General features: G+C 55.1%; 2 protein-coding genes across 2 annotated transcripts; both read right to left on the bottom strand.

The window, feature by feature from the left end:
* Positions 1 to 5,456: 5,456 nt before the first annotated feature.
* Positions 5,457 to 6,363, bottom strand: LOC117006116 (C-C motif chemokine 5-like). Its single transcript, XM_033078423.1, has 3 exons — positions 6,236 to 6,363; positions 5,919 to 6,027; positions 5,457 to 5,787 (listed from the first exon to the last, which is right to left on the bottom strand). Exons 1-3 carry the CDS (start codon positions 6,306 to 6,308, stop codon positions 5,694 to 5,696), a joined length of 276 nt encoding a protein of 91 aa, XP_032934314.1. The 5' UTR covers positions 6,309 to 6,363; the 3' UTR covers positions 5,457 to 5,693.
* Positions 6,364 to 14,865: 8,502 nt separating this feature from the next.
* On the bottom strand, positions 14,866 to 16,038 carry LOC117006157 (C-C motif chemokine 4-like). Its single transcript, XM_033078493.1, has 3 exons — positions 15,966 to 16,038; positions 15,285 to 15,399; positions 14,866 to 15,145 (listed from the first exon to the last, which is right to left on the bottom strand). Exons 1-3 carry the CDS (start codon positions 16,036 to 16,038, stop codon positions 15,040 to 15,042), a joined length of 294 nt encoding a protein of 97 aa, XP_032934384.1. The 3' UTR covers positions 14,866 to 15,039.
* Between the last annotated feature and the right edge of the window lie 10,989 nt (positions 16,039 to 27,027).

Raw genomic sequence — 27,027 nt, forward strand, 5'->3', positions numbered from 1 at the left:
CTGTGCAGGCTGAGCACAGAGGGGATGGCAGCTGCCTGTGGGGAGGACAGGAGTGCTCTGCAGGGCTGCCCTGCCTGCTCCCAGCCCTGGGAGCCCTTGCTGCCCTGCCTGGGTGGCTTGGGCTGTGTTGGTTCTCTCCCAGCTCAATCTGGCACAAGATGTTTGCAGAGTATTGGCTGTTACACACAATTTCTGAGCTGTCTGCAGAAGCAGGTGTGTGAGAAGCTGTCAGAGATGCCAGAATGATGAGGCAGGTTTTGTCATGGTCCCAAGGCTGGGGAGGGGGCACTGGCCAGGATTTGGGACATTGAACCATCTCCTGTATTAGCCAGGAAATGCTGCAGCAGCTTTGAATGTGGCATTCTCGGATTTGGGGGTGAGGAGAAATACTGGAATTCCCCTGGTTCTTCTTTTCCTGTTCCCTCTTTTCTTCTGGCATGTGTTTACCACATCCAGCTGAGCTTGTGCCCTCATCCTTCACACGTGCTGAGCCTTCCTCCTGCTCCTGGGTCTGAGCTGCACCAGGAGCAGGGCCCAGAGAAGCCCAGCTCCATGTGCACCTTTGATTTATTTCTTTGGACTTAGTCCTGTAAATCCCAGTGAAGAAAAGGACAGGGTCACACTCCTGCCAGCTCAAATGCAAAACCTGCTTTTACAAGCTGTTCTCAGCCTGCTGTGTCCTTGCTGGGCATTGCTCCTGTGCAGCACCACACTCCTGCAGGCTGGGGTGGGTGTGGGAGGCTCTGAGATGGGGCAGGAGGAGCTGAGATCTGCTGGGAGCCTTTTAAATGGAGAAAAAAGAGCTGGGATCTGCTGGGAGCATTTCACATGGATAAAGGAGCTGAGATCTGCTGGGAATCTTTGAGATAGGGCAGGAGGAGCTGGGATCTGCTGTGAACCTTTCAGATGGAGAAAAAAGAACTGGGATCTGCTGTGAACCTTTTAGATGGAGAAGGAGGAGCTGGGAACTCCTGTGAACCTTTCAGAAGGATCAGGATGAGCTAAAATCTCCTGTGAACCTTTCAGAAGGGTCAGGATGAGCTGAAATCTCCTGTGAACCTTTCAGATGGGGCAGGAGGAGCTGGGATCAATCAGCTTGAGAAACCCACATGGAGTCAGATGTGCTGTGCCCTTGCAGGGAGGCCACTGCAAAGAGAAGTGGCAGCAGGGTGTTAATTTGCTTAAACCCTGAGTAAATATTTGCAGCAATTAAATTTTGTAGGTTGGTGCTTCTGCTGCTCACAGTATTGGCCACAGGATGAGACTGTGCTTCAGCTGAGGGAAGTGAGAGGAGCCTGAGCCCTGATTTCCCCCAGGAAGAGAAGACAGATCCACTTTCTAATGGGTGGCTGCAGGATTTGTCACCCTGAGGATTGCTCAGCTGCCTGGGGAGGAGCTGGGGAGCAGCAGGCAGCAGATGGTGCTGCAGTGCTGCTCTGCACCAGCTCGGGAAGACCTGGCTGGGAAATCCTTGGGAATCTCTGCCAAGTCCTGAGTTCCCACACTAACAGGCACTCGCTCCTGTTCTTCTCCTGGAGTTTAACCTGACATCATTTTTGACAGGGATTCAAAATCTCTGAGCAATGTGCTCTGGGAAGGGATTATTGCATGAGCAGCTCGGTCCCGTGGGGATGAGCCAGCTCCCCAAATTGCAAAAAAAAAAATCCCCTAATGCTTCTGACACCTCATTGTCACTGTCATGGCCTGGGTGGATTTCACCCCTGACTGCCAGGAGCATGTGGGACCCCACAGCTCTGGTGCTATGTGATATTTTTATTAATGCTGCTTGAAACAAGCACGGATTTGTTAAATTTGCAGAGCATGGAGGAATTGTGGTGTGCAGTGCAAAGAGGGTGAGGGAGCCCTGAGAACAGGTCACAGGGGCCACTGAACAATTTCATCCTTTGTTTTCCTGCTGGAAGGGACACCGTGTTCTGATCTAAAACAGCAAAAAATGGGAGAAAAAAACTCCTGCAGCAATGAGGAGATGGTGGGAGATCACCTGGAGAGAGGGGAAGTCTGTTCCTAGAGTGACAGAGTGGAAGTTGAGTTTCCTCAGCCCTGCTTTCTCAGTTTCTGTGGGAAACCACGTGCTCTAACCCCAAGGGCCTCTCCCTTCCCTCCCAGCCCCTGAGATGGGAACTGTGCAGATGAGAAACTCCTCAGGCCGCTCCTGAGCCATGGGAAGCAGCCAATGCTGTTCAGTCCTTGCAGACAGCACATCCTCTGCTGACACCTATCTCTCAAAACCCAGATTATTTTCACCTCCTGGAGGATCCAGGAGTGACCTGACCCTGCATTTTGGGCACCCCACACCTGTGCCTGAGTCATGCTGACCCTTCCCTGCCCATGCTGCTGCTCTGGGCCCATTTCCCAGCAGCAGGGTGAGCTCACATCTCCCCTGTTGCAGAATCACACCAGAGCAAACTCCTTCCTCTTTCTCCTTGCACACATCCCTGGGTCTGGGGTGCTCCTCTGCTTCTCCCCAGCCTTGTGCCCTCTGAGCCACCAAGATCTGCTGCCTCTGGTGCCCAAGGTATTTGCTGGAGGCTGTGTTCTTCCCAGAGCATCCCTGGCAGGAGTGTGCATGGAGCTCCAGGCTGGCACCTGTAACTTGTCATTGTCACCTGAGCTCCCAGCTCTTGCTGATGGGGACACAATCCTGGTGTGGGGACAGCTGTCATGCTGCAAAATCAGATTTTTCACTCAGATCTATGGGCAGAAGGCAGGCCCAGATGCACAGCATGGCTGTGCTTTGTTATTTCTGGTTCTCTGCACTGTGTGGACTCTTTCCCACCTTTTCCTGCAAGGCATTTTTGGGGGTAGCAGGGTCAGCTCTTTGGAGGGGCTGTGGGCACACAGGGGAGCCCACCCTGGCACTGCACTGAGGCATTTAGCCCAGGGTAAAAAGCAGTTTTCACACCAAAAAGCACTTGGAATCAGGAGTGATGCCTCTCCTGGGAGGAGAAGGCTTTGTCATGCTGAATTACACCCAGCAGGGTCTGGGCATGGAGGCTGCAGGGAAAAAGTGGCTCTGAAAAGGATGGAAAGGGCTGATGGGTGCCATTACTCCTGGCTTGGTCCTAAAAGCAAAGCAAAGGTTTGACAGTGTGTCCTGCTGGGGAATTCACAGAAGGAAAATTCAGGAGAAAAGCAGCAGAGAGTGTCCAGAGAGACAGCTTTGAGTGGGATTTGGGAGTGGGGGGATGCACAGAGCAGGGGGGATAGAAGTAATTCTCCCTAAAATGTGAGTCAGACCCACATCCTGTGGTTGCAAAGGAAAGGGATCCAAGCAGACCCCAGGATTAGTCTTGTCCCACTAAATTCGAAAGAGAAATTCCAGAGAAAGAGGAAGTCGATAGAAAAAGCCTGAAAATTTAAAATAGTGCTGTAAAAATATTTCAGTTCAGCAGTGAGGTGGCTCAGGAAGCTCTGAGGGACTTGATCAGAGATGAGGATGTGGAGGAAACTGAAAGGAGAGAAAGAAATAGAAACCCCTGGTGATCCCAAAGGAGATTTGGTGTGCTGAAGGGCTGCAGTGATGGTGACACGTCCCTGGGGATGTGGCAGCAAGGCCAGAGAGCTGGGATGGGCACTCACAGGGAATGTGGAGAGAAAAAGGTTGGAACCACAAAATTAAATCAGTCCTGGGGAGCTGAAACAGCAAGGGGTCAGCTTAGGAAATGGGGGTGAGTGCACCACCAGAGGCTGCCTCAGCTCTGCTGCTTCAGGGCACAGAAAGAGAGGTGCTAGAGGTGGAAAAATTATATTCTGGAGGAAATCTGCTGTTATTCTGTGGTTCCAGACTGCAGGGCTGAGCCTGAACTGAGCCAGTTCCAGGGTGAGGCAGCTCATACCAAACCCAGGCCTGGAGGGGAATGAATCTGGGGCTTTCCCTGGGAAGAAAAGCAGTTTGGTGGTGTTTGGGCAGCCTTGGAGAGTGATGGATTCCACAGCAATGGGAATCCACACTGGGAAGGAATCTCAGCTCCAGTCTGGATGGCTCAGCACCAGTGGAAGGTGGCACTGGTGTCCCTGGGAGCAGTGCTTGGTTTTTATCTTGGGTCAGAAGAACCTTACAACATCCCCATGCAAAGCTGATTTCCCCTCTGTTGGAATTCCCAGGCAGTTTCCAGCCTGTCCTCACACCCTGCACCCCCTTCCAACCTCTGGTGCCTTCACATGGCTCAGTCCCTCATTTTTCACCCCAAACCTTTTGCATTTAACCCTTTTCCTGCTGTTTACCATCAGTCTCTGATAGGATTTTCCCTGCCCCAGACATTCCCAGCTCCCAAACTGGAGTGGCTGTTCCTGTTATCCCTGTCCCCACCAGCAGGATCCCACTCTGCTGCCTTGGATCCTCCTCCACCCCTCAAGGTCGTTGGAATCCTTTTGTGTGATGTCCTGGCCTGCTCTAGATTGATGATCCCATCTCGTTTTGCCTCATCAGCACATTTCCTCTGCCTTCTCCTGCTTTGTGTGCCAAGGTCATTAATGCAAATGTCAAGCAGGATATTTTTTGAGGCAGAAACTCAAGGAACTGTGTGGGTAAGCCCCTCTCAGTGTGACACAGCCCCTTTCAGCTGAAGCAATTACCATGCCCCTTTCAGGCAGCTCTTGACCAAATTTACTTTTCATATGCCAGTCACATCTTCTCTGCCTTTGCTCTTAATTTACTATCTGGCCTTAATTCAAGTGTCTTCCTGAAGCCCAGATGAGTGCAATCTACTGCATTTCCTTCACCAAAAATATCTCTGAACTTACAAAAGGCAGCTATTAGGTGTGGTATTTCAAATATGTCAGGATAATAAGTTCAAACAAAAAATAGTTTCAATTATATCAACGTGGCTGTTCAGGAAGAGTTGGGTGACACAGAAATTTGGGTCTGCTGTCCTCATGTTCTGTGCCCTGGGTGACAAACTGGCTGCTGGTGGCACCAGTGCTGTGGGACAACAGAGGTGGGGAAGGATCTGCAGCTCAATTTTATTATTTTTTTTTTATATTTACTGATGGATTCAGCATGAGAATAATGCTGATAACACACTGAAGTTTTAAATGATGTTTTCCTTCATCAGGGACTCAGGGGCTGCTGTGAGGGGGCAGAGTCAGGACAGGTGATCCAAGCTGACCAAAGGATGTTCCATCCCACAGAACATCACACTCCAACTCTGCTGTGGCACCACAGGAACTCCCAGGACATTCCCCAAACAAGAGCCACCACTGGCAGCCACAGGTGAGACACTGGTGGCACCTGGGGGACAAACTGGGTGGCACCAGAGCTGGACCCAGGCTGGGGAACAGCAAACCCAGGGGTCCCTTCTCCCACCTTGGTGCAAGGAGGCACCAAAACTGACCCATCATTAACAGACACATGGATACAATAGAAATTATCTTTATTTAGTGTATTATTCTGACACAGTTTAAATAATTTTGCTTAGAAAAAGAATATATAGTTTAACTTAAATAAGTTAAATAAAATAATTTTCTCTGTTGAAGGAGGCTGGGGGTCAAATCCTCTCTGTTGTGCCCAGAGCTGGAAGCTGTGCAGGGGTGGCACTGTGGCTGTCAGCAGGGAAGGCTCAGTTTTCCAGGCTCTGGAAGTGCAGGGTGGCATGGTGGCTGTCAGCAGGGCAGGCTCAGTTTTCCAGGCTCTGGAAGTGCAGGGTGGCATTGTGGCTGTCAGCAGGGCAGGCTCAGTTTTCCTGGTTCTGGAAGTGCTTCAGGAGCTCCTTCACCCACGGTGCCTTTGGATCTGCACACGCCTTGTTCTCCTTCTTGGTGATCACACTGCAGGGAAAAAAACCTGCCTTGAGCTGCTGGGCTGGGGCAGTGGGATGTGAGTGCCACCAGTAGCACCCCAAGTGTGTCCCAGTGTGTCCCCAGCTCCCCTGGCACTGCTGGCAGTGCTGGGTACTCACATCACGGCCGGCAGGCTGCAGGAGCTGCTGGTGACGAAGACGGAGCTGACACGGTGCCGAGGGATGGGCTGCTTGTGGTAGCTGAAGCAGCAGGTGTTGGGGACACCATCTGTGAGGGCAGGGGACAGACACAGCCCTGGTGAGACCCCAGCTGCAGCACAGCCTCTGCCCCCTCCGGGGATTTGTCTTCTCATGCCACATCCCCTGGCAGAAGCCAAGCCTGCATCCCGCAGTGTGACACAGCCCTAACCCTCCCCCCAGCCACCCCCTGCCAGGCCTGGGGCTCTCCAGGAGGGACACAGCCATGCTGGACTCACCGAGGTGACCTTCAGATGGGGAGCAGGTGGCCAGGAGGAGCAGAGTGACCAGGGTGGCTGCCAGGACCTTCATGGTGCTGTGAGCTCTGGGAGAGGAGCAGGAGCAGGAGCTGGAGCTGGAGCTGGAGCTGGAGGATTCTCTGTGGTGCTTGGGGCTGTGCTCCCCTTTTATCCCCCACCCCGAGGGGTGGGTGCAGGGTTTCAAAGAAAGAAAGTGAGGGCATCATAGCATGGAAATTATGTCAGGATCGCCCAGTTTCCGCTGAGCTGGAAAAGGCGAGGAAACCGCAGAAGGGGAAGCGCCGGACACGAGGCTGCGGTTTGCCAGAGGCTCTCTGGGTGCTGGAGCTCCCAAACTCTGTCAGGGCTCTGGAGCTCTGGGGATGGAATAACCCAGCTCAGCTGCCCTGGCAAGGGCACCCCCAGCCACTGCTGCTGGCAGAAAATCACTGCCAGGGACAGATGGCAACTTCTCCCTGGGTTTACCACAAACGCCACTTCTCCCCCTGCTCCAGCACCAGGAGCCAGAGTGACATCCACAGCTACTGCACACATGTTCATCTCCACTGATAACACCAACCCTGCTTGGATAGAGCAAATCATGAAGGAATGAGGTTGTGTTGAGCTGGAAGTCACTGTAGGTCTCACATTTTTGCTGGTGATGGGTCAAAAGATTGATTTCCTTACTGGAGAGGAGTGCAGGTGCAGGGCCTGGACTCTGGTGCCCTGATCCTGCCCTGCCACCCTCCCTGTCCCCTGGCTGAATTTACATCTCTCTAAGGATTTACTTTTTGGCTGCAGCCAGCCCTGCTTCCTTCTCTCACCCCTGGCTGAATTCACACCCAAGAGTTTCAGTTTTGCAGCCTCTCAACGCTCCAGTTGTTGCAATAACTGCTTGCCCACTTCTTCCCAAGCAGGACAATTTAATCCAATTTACAGTAATTTCACGAATACAAGCCGCACCAATTTGACCAAAATTTTGGTGAAAACCCGGAAGTGCGGCTAATATTCCGGGGTGGCTAATCTATTAACAAAATTCTAAAAGCTGCCAACACGGAAGTGAGAGCCCGCGGCAGCCCCAAGCCAAGCTGGAGCCCGGCCGGCCCCGGCAGAGGTGGGAAAGCCTGGCAGAGGCGGGGCCAGCAGTGTCGGGGGCGGGCGGCAGAGCCTGAGCCAGCAGGGCGGGGGAGCCCGGGAGAACTGGGGCTAGCAGTGCAGGGGAGCATGGCAGAAGCAGGAAGGCCGGCGGGTGGGGCTGCCTGGCAGCGGGGGAAGCCCAGCATAATCGGGGCCAGCAGCGTGGGGGAGCCCGGCGGTGCGGGGGCCTGCAGTGCCGGCCAGGGCGAGGAAACGCGGCGGCGGTGCAGACGGGAGGGGGCGGCCGGCGAGCCTGGTGGCGGCGGCGGCAGCCCTGCCGGCGGGGCGAGCGAAAGCGGCGCTCGCGAAAGCGGCGCTCGCGAAAGCGCCGCCGCGAGCCGCGAACCGCGAGCCGCGAACCGCGAGCCGCGAGCCGCGAGCCGCGAGCCGCGAGCCGCGAACCGCGAGCCGCGAGCCGCGAGCCGCGAACCGCGAGCCGCGAACCGCGAGCCGCGAACCGCGAGCCGCGAAAGCGCCGCCGCGAGCCGCGAACCGCGAGCCGCGAAAGTGCCGCCGCGAGCCGCGAGCCGCGAGCCGCGAGCCGCGAGCCGCGAGCCGCGAGCCGCGAAAGCGCCGCCGCGAACCGCGAGCCGCGAGCCGCGAGCCGCGAGCCGCGAACCGCGAGCCGCGAACCGCGAGCCGCGAGCCGCGAGCCGCGAACCGCGAGCCGCGAACCGCGAGCCGCGAACCGCGAGCCGCGAAAGCGCCGCCGCGAACCGCGAGCCGCGAAAGCGCCGCCGCGAACCGCGAGCCGCGAGCCGCGAACCGCGAGCCGCGAACCGCGAGCCGCGAGCCGCGAAAGCGCCGCGGGGCGGGCGCGGCGCGGGGCGGGCGCGGCGCTCGCGAGGCGCGGCGCGGGGCGAGCGAAAGCGGCAGCGGGGCGGACGGCGAGCCCGGCGGCGGCAGCCCTGCCAGCCGGGCGAGCGAACGCGGCAGCGGGGCGGTGCTGACGGGAGAGGGGGGCCAGCGAGCCCGGCGGCGGCGGCAGCACCACCCGGCCAGCCCCGCCGAGCCGTGGCGCTGAGCTGGGCCACCCGGCCCCGTCGGCAACCATGAGCGGGCCGAGCCTGCCTGGCCCCGCCCCGAGCCAGTAAAGCCCGCTATGCCGCGATCCTCTTACTAATTGGCCAATTTGTGAAAGCTGCGCACGGATTCTCGCGACGAACGAAAGTGCGGCTAATATTCGGGGTGCGGCTTATCTATTGACAAAGACAGCAACATTGTCGAGGCACCGGGGGTGCGGCTTATAATCCGTGCGGCTTGTATTCGTGAAACTACTGTAATCCCTCCCGATTTAGCCCCAAAAGCAGAGACTCCCATGTCAGGACACTGTGTTAAGGGTTGGATGCAGTGGGAGGAGAGGATCCTGCTGGTGCCCACTGGGATCAGCTCATTGCAGAGAGAATCTCCAGTAAACTGCAGAGTGACTGAAAAAGGGCAGCATTTGCAATGCCAGAGGGTAATTCCCCAACTCCCCCACTCTGCTGCACACCCAGACAGATGAGTTGCCAAAATCACTCTTTCCTCCAATTTTTTTTTGCTTTTTCCAGCCTTTTCCTGATGCTGCCACAGACAGTTTGCAGTTACCATGCAAACCCCAGCTTCCCCTGGCCTTGCTGCTGACCCTGCCTCGGCTGTGACTAATTCCTGGCTGATTCAAAGAAAAGTCCAACTGCCCAAAACGCTGAGCCATGGCACAGCCTGTGGCAGCCCCATCTCCTATTCAGCAAAGCTTCCCCAGCCACCAGGTCCTGTCTGGTGTGAGCAGCTGTGGGACAGAGCTGGGAATGGGAAATCATCTCCTGCACTTGGTCAGGAGGAGCTGGGCAGTGCTGATCTGCCCTTGGGGTGGTGGAAGAACAGCTCCAGCTGTTCCAGCTCTTTCTCCAACTCCCAATTTCCAGCTCTTTGTGTTTCAGCCACTCTGTGCATGGAGCTACAAAGGAATAAATAAATCCTTTGGATTTAACAATAGCCAGGGTCCCCATCTGTGGTGGTTCAGGAAGGCTTGGAAAATTCACCTGCTGTAAATGCTGCTGCTTGTCACATGTCCCTGCCTACACAAAGGGACTCAATTCCCCAGAGCAATGCAGATATGCATGAGTTTATTCTGTTTTTCTGCCCTGCTGATTGCAGAGGTTTCTCTAGAGCTCAAAGCAGCCTCTGTGTGCAGAGGAATCCCAAGTTCAGGGCCAGCCAGTGGAAGTTTTTTTGTGTTTTCCTGACCCTCTCTGCCTGTAAATCCCACAGAGATTTCCCCACACCCCTGGAATTCTGGCACCTCCCCTGCCCTCACCAGGGCCAGCTTTGTTTGTGCATGGGGGAGAAGTGGCAGTGGGCAGGACAGGATGAAGGACACCAGGAATTACTGTCTGGCTCCCCCACAGGAATGAGACCCTGAGCTGTCCAAACCCTGGGCTGGCATTTTTTATGGTGAGCTGAGCTTGGCTCTGTGGGTGCCCAAACAGAGGGAAAAGGGGCAGGATGGGCAAGAGAGCAGCACTGGGGGACAACAAACACCAGGAACACAGTGAGGAATATCCCAGAGCCAGAAAAACCTGGAGACCAGGGGCTCTGCAAGAGGATGACTTGTCATTAATAGCTGATTTCTGAGAGAAAAGGCAAAAAGATTTCCTCTTTGCTGCAGAGGTGACTGGGCAAGCTTTCAGTTCTCCATTCAGCTGAGGGCCGGATGGGACTTCTTACTGGATGCTGATGAAACACTTTCCATTGTGACTGGAATCGAGGATATTACGGCGAATTGCACAAAGTGCAGCTCAGCAAAAGCTGGGAGTTTGTGTTTAATTCTGTTTAAAGAATTCGATAGAAGGAACTGATATAAAGGGAGAGTGAAGCAATGACTTGTGGTTTTATTTCTCCTGCCATGGAAGGTCTCTGTGAGCAAGTGACATTTGAGTCCAGCAGAGGAACACGAATTTGGCGGGGAGGAAACACAGGGAAAGAGAAACCGGCTTTACAAAAGTAAATTTGAAAATCTAAAGAAAGAAAAACCTCTTAGATAGAGAGGGGAGTAAAGATGCTTCTTTTTGGCTTATCTGGTTATGGTGGAGTGCTGAATACCACCAAAATTTTGTGCACCCAGGAGAGAAAAAGGAAAAGAGAATGAATACAGAAGGAAGAGACATTTGAGGCAGGTGCAGCCAAAACAAAAAGGCTACAAAGATTCCCAGAAATTCCTCCTGAGCCAGGCTGTGGCGACAGGACAAACTCACAAGGAGTGGGAGAGCCAAGGTGGCACTGGCCTCACAGAATCTGGTGACTTTGGCACAAGTATGCCAAAGAAAAGGAGGGAATTAAATCTAAAACCCCCTCACCCCTGGGGCTGAGCAGAGGAACCATCCCTGACTGAGGGCAGGACAAGGAGCAGCAGCCAGGAGCAGTGTGGGGCCAGAGCAGACCCCAAATTTGCTCAGTCCCAGGGTGAGGAACCTCTCCCTTAGGGCTCTTATCCCAAAAATAATGGGTAGAAGGAGAATCACAGAATATTCTTGAGCTGGAGGGGATCCACAAGGATAATCCTGACCCTGAGGCACAGGGATGCTCTGGGCACCCCTCTCAGGAGAGGGACCCCACACTTTGCAGCACCAAAGGGATCAAACAGGAACCCAGAGCAGGAAGAAATGAAAGCCACTGCCAGCACCTCGACCCTGCAAGTGCAGAGGAAGCTGCTGGGGTTATGCAACACCCCTCTGGGAAGTGACACTCATTGATAAAAATGATGAATGAGGTTCTGAGGAGAGCACAGGGCAGCTCGTGAGCTGTCCCTGACCCTGTGTGTGTGGTTTTTTGGGGAGTAATTCAGAGCAGAGTTCCTACACCAGGCCCTGCTGATGGATTTGTAATTCAGATTTCCCAGTATTGCTTCCCTCCCTGAGGATCCTGTGGTAAAACCCCCCAACCCAGCTCAGGCTTTTCTGTGGTTCTGCACCAGAGTGGCTTTTGCACCAGACTGAGAGGAAGGATGGGAAGGAGAATAACAACCTCTCCCAGGCAGGAGGCTGCAGCAACCCAGACAATCCCAAAGGGATCAGTGGGGGATGATGTCCAGCAGCAGGGGGGTGATTTGGCCCTGCTGCCACCCTGCTGCCACCCAGAGCCACAGGGACACTGAGCTGGCCTCAGCCCACCCTTGGCAATCTTTCACCTCCCAGTCATTCAATGCTTTCATCATCTGGCAGCTCTGTGTGGGCTCCATCTCTGAGTCACAATTCTGGGGGTGAGCGTGGCCTTTGGAGTGGGATCCCCACCCTGGAGGAGTTCCAAAAATGTGTCACCTGGGGATGTGGTTTGCTGCTGTTGGATTTGACCTTCAAGGGCTTTTCCTGAGTGATTCTGTCATTTAGAGAACCAATTCCTTCACACATCCCAATATTCTGCTGGACCCTGGGATTTCCAGCACTAAAAAGTCTTGTTAAGTCTCATTTTCTCTGCAAAAATGCTCTGATGGAGAATTGCACTTACACAGTCCTAGGCAAGACTATTCCTTCCAGTTCCAGGTGATGCAGTCCTGTGGGCATTGTGGCAGATTCATTAGCCCAAGGTGATTGATTTGTACAAAAAATGCCCTAAATGGGGGCAGATAAATGGCAACAAATCTGACAATTAAATACAAAATAAAGTTAAAATAAAATAAAATAAAATAAAATAAAATAAAATAAAATAAAATTGTCTTTAAGAGCGAGGCATGTCCTAGCTCATCAAAAAGATGATTCAGATGAGTCACAAACTAACAGAGAAGTGGACAATGCAGTGTTTTCTGCAGAAACTGGCTGCCCATGGCTTGGATGGGTGCCCAGTTTGGGTGACAAACTGGCTGATGGACCAGGGAGTGGTGGGGAGGGGGTGACACCCAGCTGGGGCTGTCACCAGTGGTGTCCCCCAGAGCCAACCCAGCCCCTAAATCCCCTCAAACCCCCAAAGGAATCTTTGTCCCATTGCCTCACCCCCATCCCAGGGCATCCTTAACCCCACAGCTGGGCAGGGGCTGCTTCACCCTGGGGGTCCCTGGGCCCTTTGGCTTTCCCTGTGCTCCCAGGGGCTCCTGGACTGTTCCTGGTGTCAGAAAAATGAATCCACAAACACCAGAGGTTTGTGTCCTAAAAGGAGACAGAGGAGTCCCTGTAACTTTATTCCAATAAAGGGAGAGGCCATGGGGCATTCCCTGGGGTCTCTCAGATTTTTGGAGGACCCAGCCTCCTTTTTATCCCAATTTCCCATCCACATTCCCCTCTCTCTTTCCCCATTGCTGAGGTACTTGAGAGGCACAGACTTCCCAAACACTGATACCTGAGATTCCCCTCTAATGTACAACCCTCCCTTTTCATTTTTAATTCTTATAGAATTCATGGTTTTACCCCATTGTTTCTTTCACCTTCCAATACTCAATTTCATTATCAGCTTGTTTGTAAAGACAAATATCTTTTCCCATTCATCAATCAGTGGAACCCTTCCCATTGTTTCTTTTCTCTCTCAGTGCTGGATTTATCTACCAGCAGACCCTCAAATCCATCATTCCTCTCACTGGGAAGGGGCTGGATGGGCTCCCCAGGATGAACAGCTCACTCCAGGTGATCACAGGAGGGTTTATTGAGTCCATGTGCAGGGCAGGGCAGGGGACGGAGCCAGCTCCGTACATTGAGTGACAGGAAAGCACACAGAGAATTCTGAGACATAAATAAATAGAGTTTGGGGAAGGCAGCTTCATGTGGAGGTGCTGTTTGGCTTCTTCTGCGTCCTCAGGTGGTCCTGGAACCATTTCTCCTCTGGGTCCACACAGACCTTCCCTTTTGGAATCTTCACACTTAGGAGGAAAGGATATCCCGAGTGAGCCTGGGAGTGAGGATCCCACAGGGATTCCTGCAGGGGGGCTGCTGGCAGCAGAACGGGGTTTGGGGAGGGAGGGGAGGGTGAGGAACCAGCTGGGGACAGCCCCACCCACAGCACCCTGGGCAGGGGGACTCGTGTTTGGGGGCTCCCCACAAGCAGAGCAGCTGGTGGGGAAGGAGGATGAGCGAGGTGAGGATGGGCTGGGGGAGGAAGGCTGGGGTTACTCACAGAACAGCCTTGAGGTTGCAGCTGGGGTCTGTTTCCTCGTAGCCCTGGATCTTTTTCTCCGGGATTCTCCGGTATTTGAACATTTCCTTGGAGCAGCACTGGGACCCAGAGCGTACTGAGAGCAGGAGGGAGTTCAGTGCTGAGCACGGGGGTGTGGGCTCTGCTCCTGCTCCCTCATCCCACAAAAGGAACACCTGCAGCCCAGGGGTGATGTTCTACCCCAGGGTAGGAGCTCTGCTCCTGCTCCCTCATCCCACACAGGGAACACCTGCAGCCCAGGGGTGGTGTTCTGCCCCAGGGTAGGAGCGCCTAGAGCTGCCCAGCTGTGACTCTGGGGCTGAACCAGCCCTGTTTTTACTCATTTTGAACAATCCAGGACAGCCCCATGCTCAGGCAGCTGGTGATGCCCCACAACCCCATCAGGAGCTGCACTCTCCTCCCCTTCCCCAATCCCAAATCCCATCAGAGGAGGAGCTGGGAGAGCTCAGAGGGGAAATCTCCCTGTTGGTACTTACAGGACATCCCCTGGCTTCCCGTCCAGGCAGCTGCCAGCAGCAGGAGGAGCAGGACTGAGACCTTCATGTCCATCTGAGGCTCTGCCAGCACCAGCAGCTCTGATTCCACCGAGGCCACCAAGACCTGTGTGCCCTCCTGCCTGCAGCCCCGTGTGATTTATAACAACCCCTGCCAGCCTTTCCATGACAGCTCCACGCCTTCCCCGTGGAAAGAACCGCTTGGATCTCCCCCTGAGGGTGAGAGGTGAAGGGAAATTCCTTCTGGTACCCCCTGGGCCACCGTGACACCTCAGGGCTGCTGGAAAGTGTGGGAGCAGCAGTGATGCTGGGGCTGGGAGTCTATTTTGGGCTGGGTTGTGGCCACTAGCAGACAGAACAGGATGATGCTCACACTTGCCAGTTCCTGTGCAAAGATCAGCCCTTGATTGGGGCTCACACTGGCTGAGGCCTCGCCTTGCTCTGGGGTGGGTGCCTTGCTGGTGGCCAGGTTTGTCCCTGGGTGTTTCTCCACCACGCATTGCTGCTCCCCGTGGTGGCTGTGCCACTGTCACAGCGCCCTGGTGGCATCCTGGGATTTTGTCAGGCATCCCTGAGGTCCCCTTCTGACAAAGTGTGGGCTGTTAGTTAGGATGGAAGCCTCTCCTCCCAGCATTCTTGTCCCTCTGGTGCTTCCCCACAGCCCTCATGGGGTTGCTTTGGCCCCATTCACCCCTGGACATGCTCACAGACCTGGCTGAGGCTCCAGCTCTTCCTGGCTCCTTGCTGATCCCAACACCTGGGCAGGAAAGCCGGCAGCAGGATCTGCCCAGCCCCAAGAGACTCACACAGACAGATGTTTGCATTTAATCACATTTAATTCTGTACAGAAAACAACCGTGGAGCTGCTCCCCCCTCACCCCTGCCTGTGCAGCCTCTCCATGGACCACAGGGTCTGGTCACTCCATCCTGCTGGGCTCCCTTTGCCTTCAGGGAGGGTCACCACGGTGGGGAGGGTGTCCCTGGTGAGCTGCTCCATCCAGAAGTGTCCCCTCTGGTGTCCCTGCTGTCCCCAGGGGTGGAGATGGAGCTAGCCCCTGGCTAGCTGGGGATGGAGAAGGAGCTGACTTGGAAGCTCTGCTGGTACCTCTTGACCCAGGGCCTGCTGGCCTGGGTGCAGATCTCCTTCCCATTCCTCACCCTGAAGCTGGGCACAGAGAAGTGGGGTCAGTGGGGACCCCAACACTGAGCTTCTGGGGGTTCAGGGGCACAGGGGATGGGGATTGGACCCAGCAGAGAAAGGCAGGGGGTGTGGCAGGATCCAGGGAGGGATTTTGGGTACTCACATCACAGCCTGGTGTGGGCACTCGGGGCTGGTGGGGTAACAGGCCACCACGTTGTCCCTCTTGATCCTTCTGGTCTGGAAGTTGAAGCAGCACTTGTCTGGCATGGCTGGAGCTCCTGGGGGACAGCACGAGCCTGGCTGAGCCTGGACACCCCCAGTGCCTCCCCAGCCCTCCTACCATGGCAATGGCAGCTCTTTGGGGGGATCCCCCTGCACCCTGTGCATGAAGCAAACCCGAGCCCACAACCCTGGGTTCTGTCCCTGTCCCATCCCTGGGTTCTGTCCCTGTCCCATCCCTGGGTTCTGTCCCCATCCCTGGGTTCTGTCCCTGTCCCCATTCCTAGGTTCTGTCCCCATCCCTGGGTTCTGTCCCAATCCTCATCCCTGGGTTCTGTCTCCATTCCCCAGCCCTGGGTTTTATCTCTGTCCCCACCCCTGGATTCTGTCCCCATCCCTGGTTTCTGTCCCCAGCCCTGGGTTCTGTCCCTCCCCCCATTCCCCAGCCTTGAGTTCTGTCTCTGTCCCCAAACCCATCCCTGGGTTCTGTCCCCCCCCATCCCCAGCCCTGTTTTCTGTCCCCAAACCCATCCCAGGGTTCTGTCCCCATCCCCATCCCTGGTTTCTATCTCCATCCCTGGTTTCTGTCCCCATCCCCAGCCCCTGGGGTCGGGGCAATGCTCACTCTGAGCCAGGCTGTGCCAGCACAGCGTGGAGAGGATGAGGAGGGCACAGGCCACCCTGGCTGCTGTCCCCATGCTGGCTGTGGCAGTGGCAGTGGCAGTGGCAGAGCTGTCTGTGCTGGGGCCAGGCTGCCCCGGCTGCTTTTATGGGGGAGCTTCCCCCAGGGCAGGGGGAGGGCCTGGTCCCCTGCCACGTCCCAAAGCACAGAGGGTAAGTGATACTCATCCCCTCATCCCCTCCCCAGCCCTGGGAAAGAAAAAATGTGCTCCCAGGCCGTGCTTCTGGCACTGACAGGCTTGGGGTTTTTCCTGAGCCTCCAGCATTAGGGCTGATGGACAGGCTGTTCCCAAAGCTTGGCTCTGCACCCTCATTCCCTGGGCAGGCTGTGTCCAGCCCTCCTGGAAGGACCCCCAGGGGAGGTGAGAGGGTTTGGGATGTCCTTTGGGTGGCCCAAGGGACAGGCACAGCATCCTGCAGGGTCTCCCATGTCCTCCTGCAGTTTTGCATCCTGGCCCTGGGGACCATCAGCCAAAAACCCCTTTACCCCACCCCCAAAAAACCAGCCATAGAGAAAAACCCCAAACACAGAGAACAGCTCCTGCTCGGTTGCATCAGGCCCATAAACCCCTCTGGGCAGCTTTTGGGGGTGTTTGGGGCCCGGGGGGCCAGCGGGGGCTGGGCAGGTGGCTCCACTTCCCTGCACTCAGTGCCAAAGCTGCAGCTCATGTTCTTGGCCGTGCTGGGCTGGGAAAGGCAGGGGCCAGCGAGGGGCTTCCCTCCGGGTTTTGCCTGGCTGCAGCTGTTGAAAAAACCCCTTCTCCCCCCAGCCCCTGCAAACCCCAGGGGCTCTCCAGCTGCAGGCAGCTGTGGATGGTGGGAAGCAGAGGCTGGGCTGGGCTGGAACCACTGCAGGGCTGGAGCCACCAAGGGCACCCTGCGACATTTGGGACACAGCCCTGCCTCGGGGAGCTGCTCCTGGGACGGACCTGCCCTGGGGGGAATGGGGGGCGCCTCCTTTGCTCTTCTCCAAAGGCGTTTCCCAGAAATCAGCCTGGGTTTGTTTGGGATGACGCTGAACTGCCCCAGGGGTGGCGGGAGCGCTTAAAGGGTTTGTGTTTGTCTGGCAGAGCCGAGCACCTTGTGTCATCACCGAATTCCCGATTTATCCCTCCCGGCAGCAGAGATGGCTCTGCCTCTGCTCTGCCTCTGCTCTGCCTCTGCTCTGCCTCTGCTCTGCCTCTGCTCTGGCTCAGTCCCTGTCTGGATCCATCTTCTCCCTTTTCCTGTCCCCACGCACACTGCTGCAGCTGGGGCAAACACGGCCCTCTGAGGGTGGAAAATATTTCCCGGAAAACAAAAAGGAACAAAACCAAAACAGGTCTGGGAAAAAACCCTTTTAAAGACTTGAGGTGAAATAGTGGGATGCAGCAGGGAAGGAAGGCCTGGAATGACATTCCCAGCTCACCAAGCCAGCGGTGGATACAGAGAAGGGAACATGGGCAGAGTCTGGGGTGTCCCCACAACCCCTCTGATCCCACTGGTTATCTGGGCTGGAAAACACCTTTATCCTCCCTTTTTTCTCCATTTTCAAGGGGGGTTCTGTGCCTGCACTCCCAGGCTGGGACAAATGGGGCAGATCCTGCTCCTGCACAGGGGGAAGTGACAAACCTGGGCACTGCAGAGGCCACCGGGGCCACCCCGGGGCTCAGCTTTGTGTGCCCGACCCAAAATATTACAAATATCCAAAATATTACAAATATCCAAAATATTTACAGGAGCCCCGAACCTTCCAAACCTCCTGAACCTCTCAAAGCTCCCGAACCTCGCCCTGCTGGTGGGATTGGGGTGCCCTGGTGGGATTGGGGTGTCCTGGTGGATGCTGCAGCCCCACACAGCCATTCCTGAGAGGAAACGGAGAATTCCCGGGGGAATCCCGACCGGGAGTGGTGCTGCTGGATCCGAGTCCGTGATCTGAGCCAGCTCGGGATGGCCCGGGACAAACAGCGACAAAGAGGGACAAACTGGGACACAGCCCGGGACACACCGGGACAGCCCGGGACAGCCCGGGACAGCCCGGGAATGCCGCCCAGCCCCGGGGCACAGCTGTTTTTCCAGCCGATGCTCTATCGATGCTGCGGCATTTCCCTCCCAGCCCATCAATAAATCCCCCGGGGGTGGCAGCTCCCCCCAAAATCACACCCGGGAGCGGAGCTGCTCTGCCAGCTCAGGGCTCTTTCTAACAAGGATTTGTTTGATTCCTTTTTCTCCTTTTGTTTGATTTATTCTTCTCCCTTTGATTTCTTTTCCTCCCCTTTCTAGCATGGCCGGGTCAGCTTTTCCGTCCTCGCCGGGGCTGACGCTGAAGCAACCACTGAATTCACAGAATTCACACCTCGTTCGTACCGCTTCCTTTTTTTAAAGTCCGTGTCCGGCCCCAGCCACGCAGGACTTCCCCAGCTGCGGCAGAGATGATTTCTGTCAGGGTGGGTCACCAAAAAAAGGTCCCCAAAAAAAGGTGGCTCATAGAGTCCGCTTTGCCATCCACACCCCTGCAAGCCCAGCTGAGTTCTGCTCCCAAAAACCAGTGGAGATGTTTTGGGGTTTTTTTTTGTCCAGGACATTGCCTGGCACCTAGCTGCCCTGAGACTCCTTCCTCCTATGGAATTAAGATGGATTGAGTGCTGCCATCCTTTTCCAGGGGAGATTTCACCAGGAAAATCACGGCTAAATCCAATTTCAGACCTGTGGGAGGAATGCTGAGCATGCCACAGGTGTTGCTGGAAGAAGCTGGTCCAGGCTTGGACCAGCCCATGTTGCCCTCACCTTCCTAATTCAGGCTCAGGGGAAGGTTGGGAGTGATGCACCCACCTGGGGAAGTGGAAACACCGTAAAAAACACGGCACTGTGTGGCTTTGGTGTAAATCTCTGGGGTTTGGGCTCCTCTCTTGATTTTGGAGCTGGGTCCTCACATCCTGCTGGCCCAGAGGGAGAGCAGCCCCAAAGGGAAGGGGTTTGAGCCCAAAGTGGGGAGCTCAGAGAGGTGAAAAGTTCCCATTTGGGATGACAATCCCTGTCCCCATCTCCTGAGGGCAGGGATTCTGTGGTGGTCCCATTGCTCCTGGGCACAAGGAATGGGTTTTGTGGTTGTCCCATTGTGCTTGGGCACAAGGAATGGGGTTTGTGGTTGTCCCCTTGTCTCTGGGCACAAGGAATGGGGTTTGTGGTTGTCCCATTGTGCTTGGGCACAGGGAATGGGGGTTGTGGATGTCCCCTTGTCTCTGGGCACAAGGAATGGTTGTCCCGTTGTCCCCGGCCATCCCATCCTCTCTCGGCTGTCCCGATCTGAACTCTCCCCTTCCTCCCCGTCCCCGGGTGCTCACTGACTCATTTCCCGTGTCCTTTGGCCATCTCGGCTGCCCCCGCACGGGGACGGCCCCGGCTCCCGCGCTGATTTCACAGCCAGCTCCTCCGCCTGAGATCGCGATCGGGGCTGGGCTGCTCGAGCTGAGCCAGCCCTTCCCAGCCCTGGCCTTTGAAAACCCCCAGTTTAGAACTCAGATAAACCCAAAGCCTCCTCTGGCTCCTGACCTGCACCCCCATTCCTGCAGTTCCCACTTTCCTCATGATTTCCCTGAAAGGCACAAAAGAAGAAAAAAAAAAGGATAAATCCCAAAACCAGCAAGGAAGATGCTCATAAAGTCCTCAGCACCCAGGTGCTGGGATCAAAATTATTCCAAAAAATCCACACTGGGGACTTGCTGGGCTCTCTGGATTTTCTCCAGGCTCCAGCCCCAAGGCTGCACAGTGCCCATGGGATGCAGGGATGTGCTGATGGGTAACAGGGGTCACCAGGATTTGGGGAATTCTGTTTCCCCCCACCTGAACCCCCCTCCCCGAGCTGGCCCTGGGTTCTCTGGGTGTTTTCCCAGCTATCAGCAGCGCAGATCTCCCTTTGTGGCCTCGGTGACCTTTTTCCTTTTTCACACGTATTTTCTGCCACCGCCTGACCGGGGAGGAAAAGACACCCAGGGGAGATGAATTCATTTCCTCCAGACCCACCCCGGGGAGTTTTCCTTGAGAATCTTTCCCCCTGTCACTCTGAGAGCAGGTGGAGCTGTGCAGAGTCCCATGTGGACTCTCCTTCCCCCGTTTAGGAATTTAGGAAATTCCCCAAAATCCTCTCACAAATATTTCCTGGGCTGGCTGTGGGAAGAAGATTCCTGATGTCCCCAGGAGTTTGCTTCAGGGGAAATTCCAGGTGGGAAGTGTAGGAATGGGACAGCTCAAAGGAGATCAGGGAGATGATGGGGGTGATGATTGGGATGAAGGTGGGGATGAAGATGGGAATGATGGGGATGAAGATGGGGATGATGGGGATGATGAAGGGGATGAAGATGGAGATGATTAAAGGAATGGTGAAGGGGATAATGAGGAGGATGAGACTGGGGATGAAGATGGAATGAAGATGAGGATGAAGATGAGGATGATGAAGGGGATGAAGGTGAGGATGACGAAGGGGATGAAGGTGGTAATAATGAAGAGAATGATGATAGGGTGAAGAAGATGGGATGAAAATGAGGATGATGGGGATGATGAAGGGGATGATGAAGGGGATAATGAAGGGGATAATGAAGAGGATGAAGGTGGGGATGAAGATGAGGATGAAGGTGATGGGGATGAAGATGGGGATGAGGATGGAGAAGATGAAGGGGATGAAGGTGGGGATGGTGGGAATGATGGGGGTGAAGATGGGGATGATGAAGGGGATGAAGGTGAGGATGAAGAAGAGAATGATGATGGGGTGATGGGGAAGAAGATGGGGATGAAGGTGGGGATGATGAAGGGGATGAAGGTGGGGATGATAAAGGGGATGAGCACCATCCATACAGCGCTGCGGTAAGGCCGATATTCCTCCCTCATTTTTATGATCTCGGGGTTCGTGGTGGGGCCAAACCCTGGGCTGGATGAGGTGCCCCAGACTGGCACGGGCGGGCTTTGGGGCGCAGCAGCACTGCAGGAATTCCTGCATCCCAGCAACCCCTGGATGCTGTTTTCCCTGCGTTTGGCACAAGGTGTCAGTGCTGCCCCACGAACGGCTCTCGGTGCTGCTCTCGCACGGCCCGGCCGGTCCCCGGAGCTCCTCGGGGGTCCCCAAAGCGGGGGCAGCACCCCGGGGTCCGGACGTGCCCCCCGAACCCGCGGGGACCCCCCGGCGCTGATGGAGACGCACCCAGAGCAGCGGGTGATGCTCGAGCTCCCCTTCGGAGGCACCACGAGGCTCCCAGACTCCTCCAAATCCACGGGAATCATCTGGGGAGAGACCCTCGAGGAAAGGGGATACAGAGGGAAAAGAAGCTGAGCGTGAAAGAACCCAAACCCTCTCCGGCAACACGTGGCGAAAGAGGGGAAAAAACAACCCTCAAAAGAGTGTTGACAAGTCTGGAGGCTTCTGGGACCTTGGGTGACCAGGAAAATAACACATCAAAGACCCCACGGCCGCCTGAAGACAGATAAAAACTCTGAGCCAAATGTTCTATGAATATTTAACCACCATCAATATTTAATTAGCAGATAGAGGGAGATTAAGAGCAGAGGGATCTGTTCTCTGTGTTTGCTCCAGCCCTGCTCTTGGGGTGCTGGGGGGCTCTTGGTGCTGGTGGAGCCACACTCAGAGCCAAAATCGGGGTGCAGGGACCCCAAGGAAGGGAAGAAGCCCCCAAAAGGGAAGGTTTTGTTTTCCAAGCCCCACTCTGGGAGAGGACAGAGAACTCTTGCATGACCTGGGTGTTGCAAATCCAAACCAGCCATCCCAGGAAACGACTCAAAGTCTTTTTGGAGATTCAGGATGCTCCAAAAAGGCAGCTGTGCCCATCAGCACCACGGGATCCCCCACATTTCAATGATTTGGCTGCTGAGAGCAGCAGAGCTGGAGAATGCAGGGGGTGGCTCAGGATCCAAGCGCCAACTTTTCCAGGGGCAGGGAAAGCTTTGTGGGATCGAGGCACTGCTGGAAGTGCTCAGCTTGGGGCTGACCTCAGTGGGGGTGAGCTGGAGGTGACTTCTCCTCTTGCTCAGGGTCCATCCAGGTCCATGGATCCATCCAGATCATCCTGGATTCATCCTACTCTGGATCCATCCAGGTCCATCCAGGATCCATCCAGGTCCATCCTGGACTCATCCTGCTCTGGATCCATCCAGGCCCATCCTGCATTTATCACCCTCTGGATCCCTCAAGGTTCATGGATCCATCCTGCTCTGGACCCATCCAGGTCCATCATGGATCCATCCAAATTCTGGATCCATCCAGATCCATTGTGGATCCATCCAGGTCCATCCTGGATCCAGGTCCATCCTGGACTCATCACCCTCTGGATCCATCCAGTCTCATGGATCCATCCAGGTCTATCCTGGACTCATCCTGCTCTGGATCCATCCAGGCCCATCCTGGGTCCATCCATGCTCTGGATCCATCCAGGTCCATCATGGATCCATCCAGGCCCATCCTGGACTCATCACCCTCTGGATCCATTCAGATCCATGGATCCATCCTGCTCTGGATCCATCCAGGTCCATCCAGGATACATCCAAATTCTGGATCCATCCAGATCCATTGTGGATCCATCCAGGTCCATCCTGGGTTCATCCTGCTCTGGATCCATCCAGGTCCATCCAGGATCCATCCAAGTTCTGGATCCATCCAGGTCCATCCTGGATCCAGGCCCATCCTGGACTCATCATCCTCTGGATCCATCCAGTCTCATGGATCCATCCTGCTCTGGATCCATCCAGCTCCATCCTGGGTCTATCCAAATCCATGTTTGTCCCTTTTTGGGCTACAAATCCCCTTCCTACCCCAGTGCCTGGGAACCCCTCCAGCTCTTGGCACAATCAGTGGGACAGGGAGGTGCCAGCCTGTCCCCAAGTGTCCCCCAGCTGTCTCCAGTGGGACAGGGAGGTGCCAGCCTGTCCCCAAGTGTCCCCCAGCTGTCTCCAGCGGGACAGGGAGGTGCCAGCCTGTCCCCAAGTGTCCCCCAGCTGCCCCCAGCCCGTCCCTCCCCGGGGAGCTTCCCGCTAATGCTTCGCCCGCGGTGTTTGAGCCATATGGGGCTGAGTGTCTAATCCACCATTAATCCCTAATGACTAATCCTTTTAGGTGGCAGCGGCGGCTGCGGGGTGGTGGCAGGGGCGGGGACAGACACTCCGTGTGCCGCTGTGGGCCCTCCTGGGCTGTGTCCTCGTTGTCCCCTGGGCCGGGGGACATCCCTGCAGCCCCCACAGCAGCATCAGGGATGGAGGGATTTCTCCTCTCCCGTATCTCTCACCCGCTCAGCCCGGATTTCGAGCCCCTCTCTCCCATATTTTAGGGGATTTCCCTCTTTGAGAGCTGGATTGGGACTGGAGAGGGCACTGAGAGCCGAGCTGGGATGGATTTTCCCTGTTCTGGGGCCAGGACATGAGGGATGAGGGACAGCAATGTCACATCTACAGTTCCCTCAAAATGCCTCAAAGGCTCTTCCCCAACCCCTCCCCAGCCAAGCCGCTGCTGGTGGAAGAGAAACACTTCATGAGGGTTTGGAGATGTGGATTTGGGGTTGGGATGGTCCTGGGGACCCCCTGTGCTGTCCCCTCCCTCCAGCCCTGCTGAGCCACGGTGCCACCTCCCGGCAGTGGGACATCCCGGGGACACCATCCCCTGCTGTCCTGCTCCTCCAGCCTCCCTGGGACACCATCCCCTGCTGTCCTGCTCCTCTGACATCCCGGGGACACCATCCCCTGCTGTCCTGCTCCTCCAACATCCCTGGGACACCATCCCCTGCTGTCCTGCTCCTCCGACATCCCAGGGACACCATCCCCTGCTGTCCTGCTCCTCTGACATCCCGGGGACACCATCCCCTGCTGTCCTGCTCCTCTGACATCCCGGGGACACCATCCCCTGCTCCTCCAGCATCCCCCGAGCTGTGGGTGCAGCCAAAAGGGGCCTCCCAACCCTGCAAAAACCGCTGGGCTTTATTTCCCCCTCTTGCTTTCCAGGATTTTGATGAAAATGGAATTTTAATTTTTTTTCTGCCACCCTTCACAGGGGCACCCTGAGAATCAAACCAACCCCAAACCTCCTGCAAGCATCACCCAGCCCCCCGGGGACGGGCATTTCTGGGGTCACTGGGGTATAAAATCCTGGCTGGGGAGGGGAGCGGGGCTGGGACCTGCCGAGCCCTGCCCGGCTCTCCCAGATCTGGGCCATTCCCCACCACTCGAGACTTTTAGCGCCCCGAGCAACGGCGTGTTCTGCTGATGAGTTCTTTCTGCTCCAGTAATTACAGTGAGGAATTTGTCAGAACGAGCTTTCGAAAGCCTTCTTGTCTTGTTCTGATTTTACCTGGAGTGTAAAAAGTCATTAGTACAGTAAAACAGAGGCTGGGCTCAGGCAGTGAGAGCAGCACACTCAATATGCACCCAAAAAAAAAATTAAAAAAAATATTTAAAAAATTATTAAATTACTAAAAAATTATTAATTTTTCTCTTTTTCCCAAGTGGAGTTTTCCTTGATTGGAATTAGCAGGACGAGGTGGGCTGGGCACGGAGGGATGTGAAGGATCTTTTATTTTTTCTGTCCCCACTATTGGGGACAATTCGGGTTTCACCCTCTTCCAGCAGCTTCTCTGCAACCTGTGCTGTCCCTGAAGAATAAATCCAGTGGGTTGAAGTCCTGGATCGCCCGGGGCTACCAGCGAGCCCAAGGTGGGGAAAAGGGAAAACCACTCCTGATCCTGAAAATAGAATCAGTGGAGGTTTGAAACCCTTCAGGCTCGGGTTTCAGGGATATTAACAGATGTCAGAGAGAGTCTGGGGAGCTCAGGCTTGAAATGAGCCAGGAGAAGAAAAAAAAAAATCATATCAATAGCACAAAAAAAAAAAAATGGAACTGAGGACGGGAGGAGTCGTGGAGTGGGTGTCAGCACCCTCCCTATTTTCGGCAGGGAGCTGCAGCCCTCCGGGAAGGTGTTAAAAAAATGGGTTTTTAAAAAAACTTTCCAGCAAAAAATAATCAAAATTTAGCAAAATATAAATGGGGTGAAGAGGATTTCTCATACAGAGCTCTCCTCCATCTGCCTCTGTGGCACCACATCCATTCCTGAGGCTGCTCTGCCTCAAAACCGATGGGAACTTCCACCCCACGGCTTTTGGGGATTTTAGATTTTGTTATTGGGTTTGAAAAGAGAGACATTTCTGTCTCGGGCTCTAATGAAAGCATTTTGGGTTGTATTTAATGAAATTATAACTTTAAGGGCTGAAAGGAAGGGGTTTGAGGGGGCTGCTTGGGTTTCGGGTGTTTCCAGCATCCCTGAAGGGAACCTGGAAGTGGAGAAGGGATTTCAGGACAAAGCCTCTCCCTCTGCCCCTGTGAAACCCAAACTGTCAGCTTTCCTCTCTCCTTATTTCATGAGCAACTCCATGGGGATTGGAGGTGGTTTTGGTGTCCCCAAATCTGGTTTTAAGGCCCAGAAATCCTGGGGATTGGGAGAACTGGAGACTCTCAGGTGCCAGGCTGGTGCTTTGGGTGCTTAGCTGGGTAAGTGGGGAATGATTTTAATTTTTATTAATCTGATTAACCCACACACACACAATAATCCCCAAATTCTGCTTTTCCATTTCCCTTCTTGAGGGATTTCGGAGCACCAGGACCCATTATTCCCTTTGCTGCACCCCAACTCCATTCACCTGGAATTACTGCTGTGCAATTTGGTAAATATTGATTATTCCCTCTCACAAGCAATGTGATCCCATCGCTAAATATTGCTGATTTTCTCCAATTAGCAACGTGATCCCCCATATCTGTGCATCCTGGGAAGGCAAGGCTCTGCTCCGGGGTAAATGGCAGGTGAATGAGATTAGGGGCTGGGAGTGAGCCCTGCCTAAGAGCCTTAACTGGCAATTCCCAGCAAAAGGCAGGGAAATAATTCAATATCCTCCCTGCCGTGCCGCCGTGCCGGAGTCAGCCTCGGACCGTGGGGCAGGGAGCCTCCAGAGGGATCCTTGATTCCATCAGCACCAGGACCAGCCTGCAAAATGGGAAAAAAAATAAAAATGGGGAGGTTTGGGAGGGCAGTGGGGATGGGAAGGGGGTGTTTGCTCCTCTTTCTTCTCCAGGCTTCTCTTTCACTGCTGCTGGGTGTCCCCAAAATTCACCTGCAATCCCCTCAAACCTGGGTGTCCCAAATTCACCTGTAATCCCCCCATCCTGGGTGTCCCAAATTCCCCTGCAATCCCCCCAAACCTGGGTGTCCCAAATTCCCCTGCAATCCCCCCATCCTGGGTGTCACCCTGGTGTGATTCAGGATGTTTGGGGTGCCAGCCAAGCTCCCTGGATGTGAGACACGAGCAGAGCTCGCCCAGCTCTGGGTTTGCTTTGCAGTTCAGGGCTGGCAGGAGGGAACCAGACACTGGTTCAAGGTCGAGCTCCAGCAGCTTTGGCCAAAAAGCAGGAAAATGACCCCATTTGGGTGGTTCAGAGCAGTCCCAGAGGGGGAATTTTCTTTCCTGCCTCTGCCCAAAGCTGGGGTCAGAATCCAGCTGCAGTCACCAGGAGCTGCCACCCCTCCCTGCCTCCCACAGCTCTGCCTCAGCCCTCTCCTGGATTTCCTGACCCTTTTTCCTGGAATTTTGGCCATTTCCCCACTCCTGTTCCCCTCTCCATCTCCAGGATGAGGAAGGACTGAGGATCCCTCGGGAATTTCCCACAGTTTACTCCTGAAAAGAGGGACAAACATCTCCTGTGAGGCACAGAACCAGGAATTCTGTGCAGAGGAAAGGGAATTCAGGGATTGTTCTCAGCATAATCCCTGCCCCTGTAGGATGCACCCACCCCAGTCCCAGAGGCAGAGCCCTCCAAGGCTGTTGGATTTTACAAATCCTAATCCCAGAAATGCAGCTATGGGGACTCTGCTCTCCCAGCTCTGGGGGAGGAAGATGAGGCTGAGGAAGGATGGGATAACCCAGCAGATGCTCCCCCTGCTCCCAGAGGGTCTAAAAGGGCTGCAGACATCAGGAATTCCCTCCCCATA

This window comes from Catharus ustulatus, chromosome 22 (assembly GCF_009819885.2).
Source record: "Catharus ustulatus isolate bCatUst1 chromosome 22, bCatUst1.pri.v2, whole genome shotgun sequence".
Classification (NCBI taxonomy): domain Eukaryota; kingdom Metazoa; phylum Chordata; class Aves; order Passeriformes; family Turdidae; genus Catharus; species Catharus ustulatus.